At 34.3% G+C, this 19,039-nt stretch overlaps 1 protein-coding gene across 3 annotated transcripts in view; it reads right to left on the reverse strand.

Annotated features, from left to right (window-relative positions):
- The window catches only part of LOC143147485 (pseudouridylate synthase RPUSD2), a 411,655-nt gene that overhangs the window by 129,515 nt on the left and 263,101 nt on the right, over positions 1 to 19,039 (reverse strand). For all 3 annotated transcript variants that reach the window (XM_076312737.1, XM_076312738.1, XM_076312739.1), the window contains one exon: positions 9,116 to 9,220. In XM_076312737.1, the coding sequence (XP_076168852.1) occupies positions 9,116 to 9,220 (105 nt within the window). The remainder of the gene's footprint in view (positions 1 to 9,115; positions 9,221 to 19,039) is intronic.

Below are 19,039 nucleotides of genomic sequence, written 5' to 3' on the forward strand. Positions count from 1 at the left end.
TACAAACAAAATTAAAAAATATATCTATAGCCCTGCCACTAGTATTTCAAAAGATATTAAAAAATATATCTACAGCCCTGCCACTAGTATTACAAAAGATACTAAAAAATATTTCCACAAGGCCTGCCACTAATAATAAAAGAAAACATAAAAAAGTGTTTTTCTTCCAATTTTTCTACTAATTCTCAGCCATCACAAACGGTACAATTTTTATTCGAAACATTTTCAATACCTTCTATATATTCAAGAGTTACTTAAGTGAGTTCCTTAAATAAAACAATTACTTCCGCTGTAAGGGTAGTTTCTCTCTTAAGGTCGAAAAGTAATAGCAACGAAATACATGATTCTTAGTTCGTTCGAAATGAACAATTATGCAACGTTTCGTTAAAAACGATGTCTGTCGGTTAGCTGTCTTCCTTCGACAGTTGTAAAATCGTTCGAACCGTTTCGAATTCGAGGATGTTTTGTTTACCATGGATCTTTATCCTGTCTCGACTGAACGGGGGCGGGAGTATTTTTCTCGCTGCGATGCACGAAAAGCGTCGACGTTGCACAGCAACAGGCGGCAACAAACTGCACCGGAGTTTCCCGACGCCGTAGGTGGAGGAGGGTTTTCGGCGTGTTAACGTGACGCCAAGCGTCCTTCGATTCCACAAAGTTGCCCTCTCTTATTCTACCTCTTTTTTCCCCTGTCCGTGTTCTCTAATCATTCTCGCTGCCGTCGACATCTTTTTTTCCTCCAGCTTTACATTCCGCAATTTGTTTTCCCTTCTTTCGCAGAAACAACGACTTCTCTGACAATTTTGCGCGGACAAGCTGACACGGGAATATTAGAACTTTTTATTTTTTTTATTTTTTAGCAGACATTAGAATTTAGTATTTTTTAAATAATTTTACAAGGTTACAATTTAATCCCCCGAATTTGAAAATAATTTTACAACGTCAGATCCCCAAATTGAAAAATAATTTTAGAATGTTACAATTTAATCCCCCGAATTTGAAAATAATTTTACAAGGTTACAATTTAATCCCATGAATTTGAAAATAACTTTAAAACTTTACAATTTAATTCCCCGAATTTGAAAAGAATTTTACGTCAGACCCCCAAATTGAAAAATAATTTTAGAATGTTACAATTTAATCCCCCGAATTTGAAAATAATTTTACAACGTTACAATGTTGTTCCTCGAATTTTAAAATCATTTTACAGACCCCTTGTGTTCTAACTTCAATGAATGAAGTGAAAAATTTGTTATTGACAATTTTAATTACAAAATATTAAAATTCTTTTCTCCGAAGAAAGACTATTAAAGAAATTTTAATATACATAATTTAAATCACTGACAGTAATAAAGCTACTAGTTTATGAAATTTAATTTAATAATTACATTCACCGTTGCCCATTTGCAATTTAATTTAACAGGTACATTCATGGTTGCCCATTGGAAATTTAATTTAGTAATAACACACATTATTACTCGTTAAAAATTTAATTCAATAATTACATTCACGATAGACCAGTAAAAACTTAATTCTGCTCCAATAAACGGGTGGTCACTGGTCTAATCGAGCATTTTACTTTTATTTAACCATCTCGACCTTGTAATACGTAATAAAAAGCCAATAAAACGTATGTAATAATAATAAAGAAGTTTTCCTACTAATTATAAAATCACATATTTCTAAAAACTTGTCACAAAAATACTAATGGACCATAATGTTCCATAGATAAAACACAGAAAACAAAAATAATAGTAAAAAAATTATTTAGGCCAATTTCGTATTTTTTCATTGAATACCTACGTGTAGTTACCCTTTTCTAAGGGTGCACAAATTCTTTACGCGGGATTAACACGAAATTAACAATAGACCTTTCTTTCGTTTAATTTCAATGTTTTTTGTTCGAGCTCTGAACGAAATGGAGATTTTGTTACCGACGCAATTGTTGTTACGATGTTAATTATCGCTTTGCTCGTACCGGTTTTAACGAATCGCGATTACCGGGGGTTTTTTTTTTTCTTCGTTCAAAGGCGCAAGAACAAACGAAATGAAAAGTCGAATCGCGTTTCGGTCGTTTCACCTACTTGGAAAATTTAATTTAATACGGTCGCTGTTAAAAATTCTACTCCTTGTGCGACGTAAATTTCAATTAAACTTTCGTACAAACGAAACAAGAACGTATGAACTGATAAACTGTCGAGGAGTGACTCTTTTGTTATCGTGACTGAAAATGGCAGGCCAATACCAATTAACCAGTCACAATCTCGCGCGTGCGACTGAAATTCCACGCGACATCAAAGTACTAGTGTTTAAATTGAATTGTTGCGTACATTACATCTGACCCTCGATTTACACGCTAAATTGGCTCTATAATAGTTTCATGTACAATCGAGAGTAATATTAATTTATATATGTAGACCAAATATTTACTCTTATAATTAATGTATACTAATGGACTATTCCTGTTTACCGAAATTAATTAATAATAAATAGAGATTCGTGTACCAAATGAAGAGATTAATATAAACGTTCCAATCCTCGTTTCTGAATATAAAATAAACTATTTGAATTGATGAAACAATCATTTTTTATTGAAGAAATAATTATTAATCAGACTTTCTAGAATTTATATTTGATTGTATAAGTAGACGATGATACAATAATTATTTAAAAGTCTTTTTTAATATTATGGAATGTAAAATTGGTAATACTTGAATGGTAAAAGATTTATCAATATGGTAGCAATCATTATTTCTATGAACTATCCTTCAAGAACATAAGTTTATTAATTTATTTATAGACCACGTAGAACCCTATTGTAATATAAAATAAACTATTTACCGTCGTACATTACAAACGATATTAGTATGTGAAATACTATTTTAAAATTCACATAAACAGATAATTTTAAATTTTATTTTGTATTATATTTTTACAAGTTATCTTCGTGACTTTTATTATTGTATAATACCTTCGTTCTCATTTCTTTTTCTAACGTTGATGACATCGTTTCATGAAAATCCCATATTAGAGCTTGTCTCTCATCTTTATTAAATTCTATGCAAATTTTCCCAATAAATATATACACATAACATTCCTTCATAACCTCTTCAGGAATGAATTACTATGCTCGAACAAAGTACAAATAGAAAGTATGATACTAATCAACTGACTGATCATATCAGTGTATTACATCACTGAAAAATTTAATAATAAATATTTCTTTAAAATTCTAACGGTTTCACATAAGTTACAATAATTAAAATAACTGACCAATTAAAGGTGACAGTATCCCTGAAGAAATTACATTGAAACTCCATTTTTTGTAATTTATAACTTACAAGTTACTATTACCATTATAAAGGGTACTGTTACTATTATATAAGTTACTATTACCGTTATAAAGGGTACTGTTACTATTATATAAGTTACTATTACCATTATAAAGGGTACTGTTACTATTACCATTATAAAGGATACTCTTACTATTATATAAGTTACTATTACCATTATAAAGGGTACTGTTACTATTATATAAGTTACTATTACCATTATAAAGGGTACTGTTACTATTATATAAGTTACTATTACCATTATAAAGGGTACTGTTACTATTACCATTATAAAGGATACTCTTACTATTATATAAGTTACTATTACCATTACAAAGGGTACTGTTACTATTATATAAGTTACTATTACCATTATAATAAAAGTTAGTATTACTATAAGTTACTACTATTATAATAAAAGTTAGTATTATTATAAGTTACTACTATTATAATATAAGTTACCATTACTATTATATAAATCACTGCTACTATAATATAAGTTACTATTACTATTATATAAGTTTCTACTAGTAAAATATAAGTTACTATTACTATTATATAAGTTACTACTACTATAATATAAGTTACTATTACCATTATACAAGTTACTATAATTATTACAAAGGTTACTCTTACTATCGTACAATCTACTATCACTATTATAAAATTACTATTACCATCACAACTACTATTATTACTCCCATAAAGGTAACTGTCACTATTATACAAGCTACTATCACTATTACAAAAGTCACCATTACCATAAACTACTATTCCCATTACACAACTTATTAAACCTACTATCACTATAAGCAATCATGTAACAATTCTCTCCCTAGATATCAGACCTAAATCGTACAACACCGATGCAAATCGAGGGTCGAATGTACAAAAAAATTCGTCGTCGCGCAACTTTGCCAAATCCAAGGGAAAACGTGGCCGGAACATTGTAAACTTAGCCAAATCCTTTCTTCAATTTTCACAAGGATCGCTCCTCGAGGATTTTCAAGATCCTCCCACCGACGTTTCTCAAAGTGATTCGAACTTTCGTACAACTAAATCCCATACAAATTTACGGAAAGAGCCCGAGGATGGTGAAAGACCGGGAGCATTGAAAGCTCCTCGAGTCTTTTCAGTCTTCGTCAGAGCTATTAGGTCTTTCGAGATCACGATCTCAGACGTCTTCGGAGTCGAACAACGCGACGTGTATACCCTTTGTTGGGCGCTAGGTTCACCGTACAAATTCTCGTGGTGAAGGGGGTCGCGGTCACCGACGGTACGACCGGAAACAATTCGATGCAAAGAACAATTCGCGTTGCAAGCTGCCGAGCAAATTTATTTCGAGTTCCCGCGCGTGTTTCCGTGGATTAATGGCGGATTAACAAAGTCCTCCGCGTCGAGGTGGTCCGGTTTAAGACTTTAAGCGCTACCTTCAGCAATTAATTTCGAGTGGATCCCAAGCTTGCAAAGAGAGGGAGGAGGGGGGTCGAGGGAACTTCCACTGACATTGAAAAAATAAACAACGGTAAATTATTCAGTTCCCGCGCTGTCCTGCGAGATAATTATAGACGAAATTAGGGAGACATTATGGTCGAGAGGGGGTTGAAATTTTTGAGCAAAGGGATGAAATTTTTTTTGTATTCTCATTGTGTGCAATAGTAACGATACAATTTTTGAATTGTTATTTAGGACAGTAGTGGATTAATGGGAATTGTATACAATTGAATGAACAAAATTTCGTGCATTGTTTAAACTGATAGGGAGGTTTCATTTGAAGAATCGACAGTGAAGGTTATTTTATGTTCTTTATTTATTTATCGATACCTCTGATTTTGTTCTATTTTTTTTTTTTTTCGAATGAAACTTCGTGATGTGGGTGCTTTATTAAATTTATGCATTAAGAAGTAACAATGGTGGTTAAGTTAAATTTTCAAAATTGAACTAGCAAAATTTAAATTTATAAATTTAGATTTATAAATTTTGCCAGAACCTACGATATACGTTTCTGTGGAACTTTTTTTCGGACGAATATAAAATAACTGTAAAAAATAAACTTTTACCACAGGGTTGAAGCTTAAACGAAATATTTTAATCGAAAATCGAGAGGAAACGATTTAAAAATTACAAACTACGTGTTTGCAAGTTTTGTTTGTGAAAGTTCACAGTTTCGTTCGGTCTGTGGAAAATCATCATGAACAAACATTTCGTTGCAAAATATAGTATTTATCAAAACTTGTAAATGTTTCGATCTTTTCGAGGAATCTTCAGTACGAGATAAAAATATATTGCAATAATGTTTCAAAATCAAATTATTTAAATTCTTAATTTATCAACGAATTTGCGATCAAATTGATAGAAATGTTTTGTAAAAACGTTGACAGTGATCGACTGGAAATTTTACTGCGAACTTATTTTTGTTAAAATTTCACGACACTCCTTGTGCAATTTTCCTCTTTATAAAACGAACAGTTTAATACCAAAAAACTGTTTGATTGAATATCGTTTAATTGCATTCGGGTCCAACTTCGTTTAAACAATATTTATACAAACAGAGCCCACATTGATGTTGCTACGTTATGCTCTCTGTATTTTTTATTTATTTATACTATGTACCTGCCAACGAATTTCTCCCGGATGTAGATAAAGAAATATTTAAGCGACATTGTTCGATATTAATAAAAATTCTGAAAACACTGGCAGAAATCGAGAAACCATTTTTCCCTTGTATTAATTCAAAACAAAGATCAATAACACGTGTTATTTTCAAGTCCTTTACAGTACCAGTCAGACATTTTTATTTAAAAAATATTTTTAGTTGCATCTCGCCTTTTTTACATATTCTAGTTATACTACGTATATAAAATACATTCACCCGCATAAATGCATAGTATCAATAATAATAACTTTTCTTACACAACCATGGTAATATTTATAAAACAACAAATTTTTCAAGTATTAATATAACGATTAATCTAATTTTTATTTTTACTCTAATCCTCGTTAGAAAAACTGATTCGCGTATAAATTATATAAAATCACCCACTGGGTACAATTATCATTGTATTAAATACTAATTTTCTGTTTTTATTCTAAACATTTAATTCGAATTTCCGAGAAGCATGAACCATTATTTATCCCAAGGGATATTTACAGCGTGAAAAAACAAATAAAAACCGGAGAATCACATTTTTTCATACGGCGCCTCATTCTTCAAAAAAAAAATCGATTTTAAAAATACATGCGCGTTGACCGGTAAATTTTCATTTCGCGAATTTCCCTGCGCTATTACGTTCATGCGTGACAAACATAAAGTTAATCACGAAATATAGCGCACTACAATTCGTTACTACCATACATTCTGTATCAAGAGACACCCATAGGAAAATCTCACGTGCCCCAAAACAATGTTCTCAAAAACGAAATCTCGTTGGAAAAAAATTTCTTCCATATTTTCGATCTATTTCTTCACATAAAATCGTCTCGTGCTTCGTTATGCTAGATTTTATTAAGAGACACTAATTGCAAGAACGTAAAAATTTCCAAAAAAATTTTCTCAAAAACGAAGCTTTCTTGGAAAAAAATTTCTTCCATATTTTCGATCTATTTCTTCACATAAAATCGTCTCGTGCTTCATTATGCAAAATTTTATTGAAAGTCACTTTTTGCAAGAACGCAAAAATTTCCAAAAAAATTTTCTCAAAAACGAAGCCTCTGCAGAAAAAAATTTCTCTCATGTTTTCGATCTATTTCTTCACATAGAATCGTCTCGTGCTTCGTTATGCTAGATTTTATTGAAAAACACTAATTGCAAGAACGTAAAAATTTCCAAAAAAATTTTCTCAAAAACGAAGCCTCCTTGGAAAAAAATTTCTTCCATGTTTTCGATCTATTTCTTCACATAGAATCGTCTCGTACTTCGTTATGCTAGATTTTATTGAGAGACACTTTTTGCAAGAACGTAAAAATTTCCAAAAAAATTTTCTCAAAAACAAAGCCTCATTAGATAAAAATTTCTTCCATATTTCCGATCTATTTCTTTACATAGAATCGTCTTGTGCTTCATTATGCTAAATTTTATTGAAAGTCACTTTTTGCAAGAACGCAAAAATTTCCAAAAAAATTTTCTCAAAAACGAAATCTCATTCAAACAAAATTTCTTCCATATTTTCGATCTATTTCTTGACTTAGAATCGTCTCGTGCTTCGTTATGCTAGATTTTATTAAAAGACACTAATTGCAAGAACGTAAAAATTTCCAAAAAAATTTTCTCAAAAACGAAGCCTCCTTGGACAAAAATTTCTTCCATATTTTCGATCTATTTCTTCACGTAGAATCGTCTCCTTTCGATCTACTTCTTCACGTAGAATCGTCCCGTTTCGATCTATTTTTTCCCATAGAATCGTCCTGTGCTTGTTTGTGCTAGTTTTTATTCAGAGACACTGTTCGCAAGAACGTAGAAAACGGTCGACAGAGGAAGTTTCGGTGAGAAATCTACGAGATCGAAGTGTCCTCGAACGCGTCGACGCGAATATTTAACGTCGACGAAGCCAGGGAACAGCGTCTGATTTCAAAAGGTAGGCGGTTCACGGGCGTTTATTTCGTTAATGACGACTGGCCGTTGTGGACTAACGAGGACGCGGCCCGTGACGGCGCCGGGATGCTCTGGGCGTCGAATATCGACGAGAACGGCCGAGATACGCGACAAGTGGATGAAATACGCGCTCCGTTTCGGACCTGTTATACCGATTTCGGTGGCCAAGGAGCACTGGCCAAGGAGCTTTCAAAATAGACTTTTGGAGAGGCTCATCGAACCTCCACTCTCTGTTCTGGGGTGTTTTTTTTTCCTTTTTTTTTTTTCGTTTCTGTTTTTGTTTCAACTTCGTGTAATGGGGTTCTTGTACAACCGGGAATACGAATTTACAAGGAACGTTATTGTTAGAACGGGTCAGCGGAATTTAATACGATTTGAACAGATGCAGACTCCGTTTGGATTTACACGGAAGCTCGAATAATTTGATTCATCAGGGGAATGCGAATTTATTTCAAATTTTGTCTCGGGTTGGTAAAAATTTCTGGATATAGAATTCTGTCGAGAATTTATCAAGAAATGCTGAAGAATATTAAGAAGAGTATTGTAAATCTCTGCTCAATTTGTTAAGTGAATTACGAAAATAAACTTCTTCTCGTTTAACTCAAATTTTGTTTCGAGTTGGTAAAAATTTCTGAGTATAGAATTTTGTCGAGAATTTATCAAGAAATGCTCAAAAATATTAAGAAGAGTATTATAAATATCTGCTCCACTCTCGTATCGCTCAAATTTTGTCTGGAGCAGATAAAAATTCTCGATTATAGAATTTTCTAGGAATTTACAAAAAAAAAAAACTACTTAAAGAAGAACAAGAGTATTTATAAATCCCTTCTCAATTTGTTAAAAAAATGATAGAAATAGATACTCCTCTCATAAAAGTCCTACTCCAAGATTATGATTAATTGTGAAAAATCTAGAATTGTGGATTGTCTCTACCTCTGAAGTATGAAATTTTCATAAATAGAAACATAAAGTCTAGACGTGACTGAATTTATTTTGGAGTAATGTAAATATAGATTGGAATTGTCAATATTTGATTGTAATTTAGACAGTGAGCAGCTCGAAGTAAATATGTCGAAATTAGGAAATTTATTTGTAAACTGATAATTATAATAATCACAATTATATCAATTCGCGTCATTCTGTCGAAAGATAGAATTGTGATTCTATTTATATATATTTTTACTATGCTCACCTTTTTTAAATCCTTGCTGGCATCGGCTTCTTCGGCCTTCCGCTTCTCTGAGATCTTCGGCGTCGGGACGGCGATCGTCGCCTCCCTGAGTGGTTTCAAATCAACCTGAAACAGAACCCAAATATTTAAAATTAGCCACAGTTCCAAAAAAGTGCACAGCAACATCCTCGATCATTTTTTCAGAGAATTCGATTCGATGACGCAAATAGTCATAATACTCTACGCTCGAAGGAAGCCATTTTCTGAATCAAAGAATAAACAATTTTAAAAAGTCACGATAACGTGGACTGAAAATCACACTTGAAAAAATTTTACAGTTTACCTTTAGGTCGTACTATGATACCTAAGTTAATTTTTGTTATCGAAGAATATATTACCGAAAATATACTGTATTTCATTGAAAAGTATTGACACCCCGAGAAAGTTCTAAAAAGACAAAGAACACTTTTAAAATTTATCTTAAAAAAAAAAAGACAAGAAAAATATAGCATTCCGTAAAAAAAACCTGTATGGAAACGACCTTAAACAAAGAATATAAAAATATCACTCATCCTATTAATTTTCACGTCAAGAACAAAAATAAAATCGTTTCCTCTATTGTTATTTCACAAAATCAATAATTTGTATTATTTCAAGGGTCGATTGGTTTGAGACACCCGGTATATTGGATTCGATTTAATAGCTACACGAAATCGAGACAAGAGTAAACAGCTCAGAACATAATTTCGAAGGAATGAAAATTTTAAGAACAAAAATAAAATTGTCTGCTTTATTGTTATTTTACAAAATCAATAATCAGGCGTTGCTTCAAGGATCGATTGGTTTAGGACACTGGGTATATTGTACTCGATTTAATAGTTACTCAAAATCGAGACGACAATAAACAGCTCAGAACATAATTTCGAAGGAATGAAAATTTTAAGAACAAAAATAAAATTGCCTCCTTTATTGTTATATTACAAAATCAATAATCAGGCGTTGCTTCAAGGATCGATTGGTTTAGGACACCCTGTATATTGTATTCGATGTAATAGTTACTCGAAATCCTGCCATCGAGACGACAATAAACAACTCAGAACATTAATTCCGAAGCAATGAGAATGTTATCGGGGCGGATCGAGTCACGATTTTCTACGATCTTGCAGAGAGCCGAGACAAGGCGTCGTCGTTCATTGTGCGTGTCTCGTTAATGCGGTCGCGGCCGAAGGTTCCGGGCGCATCGATTCACGCTAATCGGTTTAACCCGTCCATGCTTTGCGCGCAGCCCCGCACATGCTAATTTCTCGTTAACAGGACGGCCAAATAGAGAGAGACGAACGCACGGCCGCCGATTTAGTGGTGTGGTAATTCGACCTGAGCTTAATGGCGCGAATCGGCGAAAGGCGAGTTAATCGATGACGCGCGAGCCACGTTAATATAATTAGATCCTGTGATCCTTGCGACTCGTACCGTTCCGAGTACGTTACGTAAACCACGTACCGTTGCGCCACGAAACACGATCGTCTTACGAATAATTAATGCCGCGATGAAGGACCAGACGCTGCGCAAGATGTATCGGCTGCTCGAGGTCGCGCGAGTGGCTACCCCCACCACTCCGTTTCGGTTCCCCGCTCTACCGGCTCCGCGTGCCGCGGGCGTCTTGTCCCCTGGCGTCTCGAGTAGGAATACTTGGAATGTATAACAGTTATTAAAGAAACTGAGCAATTGCTTCAATGTTAAATAAATACTGGAGCTTCTTTAACAATTGCAAATAAAATTGTGCGAAGTGAGAGGCCAAGTAATTGTATTCCAAATAGCTAATCTTATAGTAAATTATGTAAATACTATCTTGAAACGGTAGTATCGTGTTAGTGAGTTATTGATATAATTCTGAAGCTATTTAAATTTGATAAGGGAATTGAAAATAAACTTTGTGGAACACTGTGACAAATTATTTCCATATGTATTATTTTTTGCTTAGTGTGTTTGCGTAATAGGAAATATTAAATAAGAAGTAAAAGGCTGGGTAAATAATAGGAAATAGAAAAGAAAAGACAGTGTACTATATATAGGAAAGTAAGAGATAGTAAATAAGAAATAGAACCTGGCTAGCCTCCCTTTATTTCAAATATACAAATTTTCAACTTCGTTTATATACGATATTGGTCTGGGCGTAACATGAATATTTTATTCCAAGTGAATTCAAGTGTAAATATTAGATACTGTCTGTCTGTCCCATAGATACTGACCAAAATAGTATTTCCTTCGTATGAAAGTTTTATATGCATAGATGGAGAACCCCAAGGCGTTAGGGGGACAGGAAATCCAGACTTGTAAACATACGCGCGCTCTCTCTTAAACAGAGAAGCGAGTAGACGCGGCGCAACAGTGGGGATGGTGTCTAGCGTGTCTATGGTGGGGGTAAGTGATATTGACCGTAGCGGTCAATATATTCCGCCTCAACTCAACCGAGGCGTGACTGTGCTCTTAAGAATAATTATAATTAGTATTTTCCTATCGGTAATTGTCCATAACGTTAGATCACATCGAAATCGTACACCGTGTCCCTATGGTAATTATATTAATTTCCACTTGGGAAAGAGTATAATTCATCTTAGTCACCAGGATTATATTCTTAAGAACGCGTTAGAGCTTCGAAAGTACTGGACAGGTGTTTCCCTAATTACTTTCAGTCGTCGTGGAACTAATAAATCATTTCAGGAAATCATTTCTGAACCTTTGAGAAATAAACGGTCGAACCTAATCACAAACACGTTCGTGAAAACGATAAGGTCGTCGATCCACGTGACGATCAATTTACGACGGGGCCAGCTTCTGAAAAGTTTCATGGGTCGCGAATGGCGGTAATTAGGTGTCGAAGTTTTAGTGGTGCGTTAAGATTTCGGACAAGAACGCCACCGAGAAAAGATTAATGGATCGAAGATTTTAACGGTCGCGCGGGAGAACTAAGCCCAAGAATTAACTTGGTTATTAAACTGAGCAAAAGTGCGATTTCCTTGCTTACCATGATCGAACGAAAGTTTCATCGAACGCTCTGCTGGCAATTAAAAGGCACCTTTGTCCAGCACATTCGGTGTTGGAAGTTTTTAAAAACGTTTAGATAAATTTTACAGATCGAGAACAATTATTATTTTTTTTTTTTTTTTGACACTTTAAGGTTTGACGAATTCGATCATAAATTCAAGAAAAGTCAAGACTTTAACGTCAATACTCCGTCAGACGTTTGTTAATTCGATATTTACTAACCGATGTTCCATTTCCTTTCGTATTTGTGTTTTCACTCTATTTCGATTTTCTGCCACCGTGAATTTCGCTATTTCGTTTCAAACGCAACATATGTTCAAATTAATAGGAGGATCGCGTTTCTGGGCCACTCAGACGAATGAACCATATATCAAGGCTAAAATACTGTGTATTTAGGGCTTAATAACAGCCAAGCTGAGTCTCGCATCAACGCAGACCTGTACACGAATATAATTTTGATACAGTGTAACGTAAATGAGAAATAATATTTGAAGAATTTTTATGATTGCGAGGTTTCGAATTTAGCGTACCGGGGCACGAATCGTTGTTTGACTATGCAGAGATTCGAGTGACACAAGGAAAGGTTTGATTCAGGAATACAATATTTAGTCAGAAGGGTTGGTGTTGTTAATTACCATGGAGTAAATAGAGTGTTTCTCGACTCTGTTTGTACAATCCGTTTCCATGACAATGTAAGTGGAAGTTCCGACACACGACACTGTTTGTAGACTTGGGTTAACCGCGTCGGTTAGTTTACGAAACTTCTGATCGGTAGAACAAATTCTTCCCAGAAGAGATCTGTACAACTCCCAGCAGTACACGTGACAGAAAAGACTCGTTCGTGCTACCACAGATGCACGACAGCTGCTAGCGAAGAAGCGACCCCCACCCGAGCACGCAATGCGCGAGATAGTTGCGCATAACGTTAGTACATTGTCGACTGCCGTACAGCGCGGATCAGAGCGAAGTCGCGCCCTATACTTTATCAGTATTGGATGGTTGACGCGTCAAAATTTTAATTTATATTGTACTCACGGTTTCTGAAAAAAAGTATCTTTCTAATTATGTACTTTGTTAGAAATAGATACACTTTTTCAAAAAAAGCACCGATGTATGTAGTGTCATATTAAAAGTATGTGTGTAGATTATTATATAAGATGTTCCATCTATAGGTATCCATCTAAATATCTACTCTACTTGTAATGATATAACAAATATTTTGTATGCAATTTAACCTGGTATCAAAAAATTTATACACAAATATCTCTCTAACTTGTAACAGTATAAGAAATATTTTGTATGCAATTTATGTGGTATCATTGCACTAATACACTGCAAAAATAATTTTTCTTTCAAAGGTCATTTTTCTTCTTCGAAGTTTCGAAAGTCATCGATGTTTTTTTGCATACATTTTTCTCCATTGCATCGTGTAGTTGATATTATAATATATACTCAGATATGTACAATGACATGACCTTGAAACGACCTTAATTTACAAAATTAGAAACTGGATAAATTGAAACTTTTTTAACGATCCAATTTCATTTTACAAATAATCATCCTAAACGCAAATCACTCGAGTAAGGTAAAGAGTGTATTCTTTAGAGTTCCTTCCAGTAGGTTACACACCGCCAAATAACAATGTTCTTTTTTCAAAGATATCAAACGACCTCGTACGGTGGATTTTCGCTGTGAATTTCTCTCCGAGCAGTGGATCAACTTTCTGTTCGCCCATGCTAGTACGATATTTATACCCAGCGTCGTGTTAAACGAGAGATAAACTCTTTCGATTCGCGCCCCGGTTTCCGCAGGTGTGATTTATTTACAGGATAGTGATACGATGCCGACAACGACGATCAGATACAACTGGTACATCGAGTCCCGTTATTTCATCGCTTCGCTTCGTCGTCGTATCGCGGCGCAGCCTCGTGTTTACACGCAATCAACTTCATTCCCGGGGAATGCAGATTACGAGAATTTTGCCGTGTTATTGTGGTGTCGCGCATCGATGACTCCGTGAATCGATGCTTTCCCTTACTCGGTTAAAACGCTGCAATTACGCTTGTCCGTACTCAGCTCCGTCATTAGCCATTCGCATTGTCTTCTGTGTTTCCCGGAGGAAACACGAAGGAATTGAACGTTTACGTTCAAATAGGGGGTTGCAGAGCGTACTCAAACGGAGTCAAGGTTGGAGCTAATAAATCGGATTAACGGTGTAGTAATTGATGGATAGAAATCCTCTTCAAGCTTTTCCATCTTTGTCTTTCCTGGTTCTTTGATGTCTCTCAGAAAAAGACACTCAGGAAACGATTGAAATCAATCGTAAGTATTCGATAGATGTTGTCCAAGTTACGGATAAAAGTACTGAGATAAAATTCTTCGCGATACGAATCTTGAAATAATTTTTTTTAGGATTGGAATACTTTAGAATGTTTAGTATTTAACGTGTCACATTGCAAACTTGTTACAAGTAAGAATAATCATTGAACTGATTAATGACCCAGAGTCGGGGTCTACGTTCACGGTTCAGAATAGGGGTCTACATTCACGGTTCCGAATAGGGGTCTACATTCACGGTTCCGAATAGGGGTCTACATCCACGGTCCAGAATAGGGGTCTATATCCACGATCCAGAATAAAGGTCTACGTCCACGGTTTAAAATCGGGGTCTACATCCACGGTCCAGAATAGGGGTTTACATCCACGGTTTAAAATAGGGGTCTACATCCACGGTCCAGAATAGGGTTCTACATCCACGACTTCTTTTCTTCCCGATACACATGAATAAATGAATGATACATGAACAAATCTAATGGAACATTTCCAATAATTCAAAATTGTCTTTGAATCATTCATGAGATCTTCTGCCTAAATAAAGGGCATTTTCAATTAGAGAATTTCTACAATGGAAAGGTCTTGAATCTCGACCGATAATAACACTATATCCTTCATATTATCGCAATTTTGTATTAATATTCCTATCCATATTAAGTTTCTATATTATTCTTTTGTACTTAGATCGGGTTACGAAGATCGTATCTACGCTATAAATTTGTACAAAAATTATATTTACCGTTTTCTATTAATCATTCAAATAACACTGATCAAGCTGCAATATATTGTCACAATTAAGTGGTAATACAAATTCCATAAATTGACCTAAAGATATAATAATATTACCACCAGTGCGGAATTGCAATTAATTTTGACAATAATCCTCCAAGGGTATCGATCATTCGTTTTTGCGTCGTGAATTTTTTTTCCCACTCCCCGATCGCCGTAAGGGCGATCCGTAATTTAATAATAAATATTCACAATTAACCAGTAAATCGAGAGACCTCGTAATATTAAAATTCACCCATTACGTACAGAATTACGACCTCGCGGTGTTTCTCCGTCGTCGGGACCATAATTCTAGCAATTATCCTATCGTGGATTTACGCGGGACACGATTAAGCGATCCTTTCCTTCACTGGCGAGCGATCTTTAACAATAACGATGAAAACTACAAACCGCTGAATAATAAAGCCGTGCGTAATTAACCTGCTTACGGCTCTATAATTTATCGAGCTGCTTTACTGCATCGAAGCCACGAGAACGAGGGGCGATCGTTGTCGGCGAAAAAACCACCGATCCTTTTCGAAACTCAACTTCGAACACTGCCGTGTTTTAATCACCGAGTGTGCAACCCGGCCCGTCATTAAAACTTCCTTCGAATCAACTAACAATTTTCAGCGGAACGTTGCATTCTGTCGAAACAGTTCAATCGTATTTTCCTGTTACACAATGGAAATGCGTTGTGAAAAAAAAAAGTTATTGCCCCCTCACAACCGAGTTAATTATTTCGCTATCTCGTCGGCGAATCGATAATTACCTCGGGAGCTGAAGAAGGCTTTGACGCAGCGAGGCAAACATTTTGAAAAATTTAGTACAGCGATGTTCCCCGCTTTCGAGTAACAAAATCGGAACTGTCGGGTCGCTTGAAACCGAGTTAGGTATCGATTCTTATCTCCGGTGGAGGCTCGTTCGCGCGTGTATCGTTCGATGGGGAAAGTGAAAGGGACGCACGAGAGTGAGAGAGACAGACTAACAGCCAACGAGTCTCGCATTACACGCGCTCGATCGCTGAAACTTTAAAGCGATACTATTGGGTTGTTCGGAGAGTCATTTCCTTCTTTTTGGGGAAAATGAGTAGTGATTTTTTTTAGAGTGTAGAAACATTTTATTAAATTATATATTCTCCATTTTGGAAAACGAAATCACTTTCCGAACAACCCAATACACGGTGTGTGTCGAAGTGTGACAAAGTGTGTCACTAATACAGCATAAAAATTTGTATAATTTTCATTGTACGAAAAAATGTACACACTGACAAGTATAATCGAGTAACTTGAACATCGATTTACTCGATGAATAGAAATTCGATTTTATTTCAATTCGCTGAGAATCGTTTCCTATCGCGAGTTGAAAATACTTGCGAATAATTGATAATAAAATAGGAGAAGGTGATTTTCGATTTGTGTTTGTAAAACTTGGGACGTCGAAGTCAATTATTTTGGACGTTTAAAATGAAACAATTTGCTCGGTATTTCGATGAAGTTATAATCCCTGATAACGTGAAACAGGGGTACTTCATTCCAGAAAGTCTGAATCACCGGTTGGTACACCAAAGCGATCGATACTGAGAATCCCAATCTCCACGAAGAACAGGAAAAAAATATCTAGAATATTTTAGAACACATTTAGAGAGTTCGTGGCACATTTATATCTACATTGAAGTTTGATTTTGAAAATTCTGAGCGACGAGATAAACAAAGGTGGTTTCACTCTTGAATATCGAGACAATTGCATTACAGATGCGCATACTATCGAAATTGGTTAATTTTGCGCATTATGCATTGTTCTTTAAAGTGTTAAGTGCCAAAAGAGCGACCGAAGTTGACCCACTATACTTTCATTGTTTCGTCTCAGTCCAGGTAACCGTCTGTATGCTAATACGTAATTTGCAATAAAGACACAATCGCCATTGTTTATGACACTATTATTAACATTCATTGGGTTGTCGTTATTATTAACGTTCGCTTGGCAGAAATGAGGTACTTGTTACGCAATTGGTAAAGTGAGGCCAATTTGACCCCGTTAAAAAACTAGGCGAACTACACTTCGATTAAATGAATACATGGCTATACTTGCGGTAATGGTAGAATGGAACCACTGTTATGAAAATATTACCGGTAAACGGGAAATTAAATTGCTGTGACGTAGCCATTTTTGTTTGCAATCACGGTATCGGATATTAAGTAATGTTAACGTCGGATGAATGTACGTTTGAAATAATATTTTCTTAATATTATTGTTAGAAACTTTTTTCAGAGTTAGATTAATATTTGTGCATATGAAAAATATAGTAGAAGAATACTGAATAAATATATTATTATCATGTGTAATTGAAAAATATAGTAGAAGAATACTGAACAAATATATTATTATATTAATGTCATGTGTAATTGAAAAATATAGTAGAAGAACACTGAACAAATATATTATTATCATGTGTAATTGAAAAATATAGTAGAAGAATACTGAACTAATATATTATTATCATGTGTAATTGAAAAATATAGTAGAAGAATACTGAACAAATATATTATTATCATGTATAATTGAAAAATATAGTAGAAGAATACTGAACAAATATATTATTAATATCATTGTTTCTACTGTTTCAAATACTTGTTCGATTATTATTATCGTTAAATTCCAATTTTATGTTAACGGAATTGAAATATGCAATGAAAACTTCGGGAAAAAATTATTATGTTCGCCATTATTAGAATCAATATTATAATCGTTCGATCACTTTCGTCGTCGATACCATTAGTGAGCAATTAATACTGACGTCAGTACGGTGAAACCTCAATCTACTATTATTATCGCCATTACTACCAACACTCATAATGCTCAATTACTCTCATTATCAATACCATTAGTATGCAATTAAAATTGATCTCCATACAATGAAACCTCGATCGACATCGTTAGTATTATGTATAAGAATACTCCTTGGAATCACACACGTTATCAATACTTTCGACGTTAATTAAAAGTGTAACTTGTTGTTAATATTAATAAATTTTCATACTGAACCGTTCATATTTGAAAGATAGAATGTAAACCAATAACCATTACTGACCAAGTTTTTGCGATATTTTATTTTAATTATGACAAGGTATAATGTAGCCAGGAACGTATCAGTAATTACATCGTGTTATTAACAAAGAGAAATAACATCAAAAAAATTTAACGCATAGAGATTATTGACTTTAAATTATATTATTCTTAGTATTATTGCAACCATTAAGAATACTCGTTCAATTATCCTCTTTATTAATATTATTAGTGTGCAATTAAAATTGATGTTCGATACAATGCAGTCGCAGTTTATGAATTATTAATATTGTTATCATTTTTAGTACCGATACTAAAAATCCTCGTTCCATTACTCTCATTATCAGTACCATAGGTACCAATGAAATTTAATATGAGCGAGATGAAAGCCCAATTTTTTATTATTTTTGTATCGAATGGAATATTTATTAAAATTAACTCAAAGACAAAACTCATGGGGAAAAGAACAATCGAATTGTGAAAAATAAAAAAGAAAACGAAAGTTTATAAATGTGAGAAATGTTAAGGATATATATTACTGTCGATAAGTTATCAAACATTTGTTTGTCCAATATAACATAAATTATAATAGTGATGTATAATAATACAAATTTTTCTCCATCAATTTTAAGTCCTCAATATATGTAGATTACGATTAATATTTCTTCTAGAAGAATAAATATGTGTTAATTTTCTCTCATAATTTTTATAATTTCCCAAAGACAATTTCTG

Source organism: Ptiloglossa arizonensis, chromosome 5 (genome assembly GCF_051014685.1).
Source record: "Ptiloglossa arizonensis isolate GNS036 chromosome 5, iyPtiAriz1_principal, whole genome shotgun sequence".
Taxonomy (NCBI): Eukaryota; Metazoa; Arthropoda; class Insecta; order Hymenoptera; family Colletidae; genus Ptiloglossa; species Ptiloglossa arizonensis.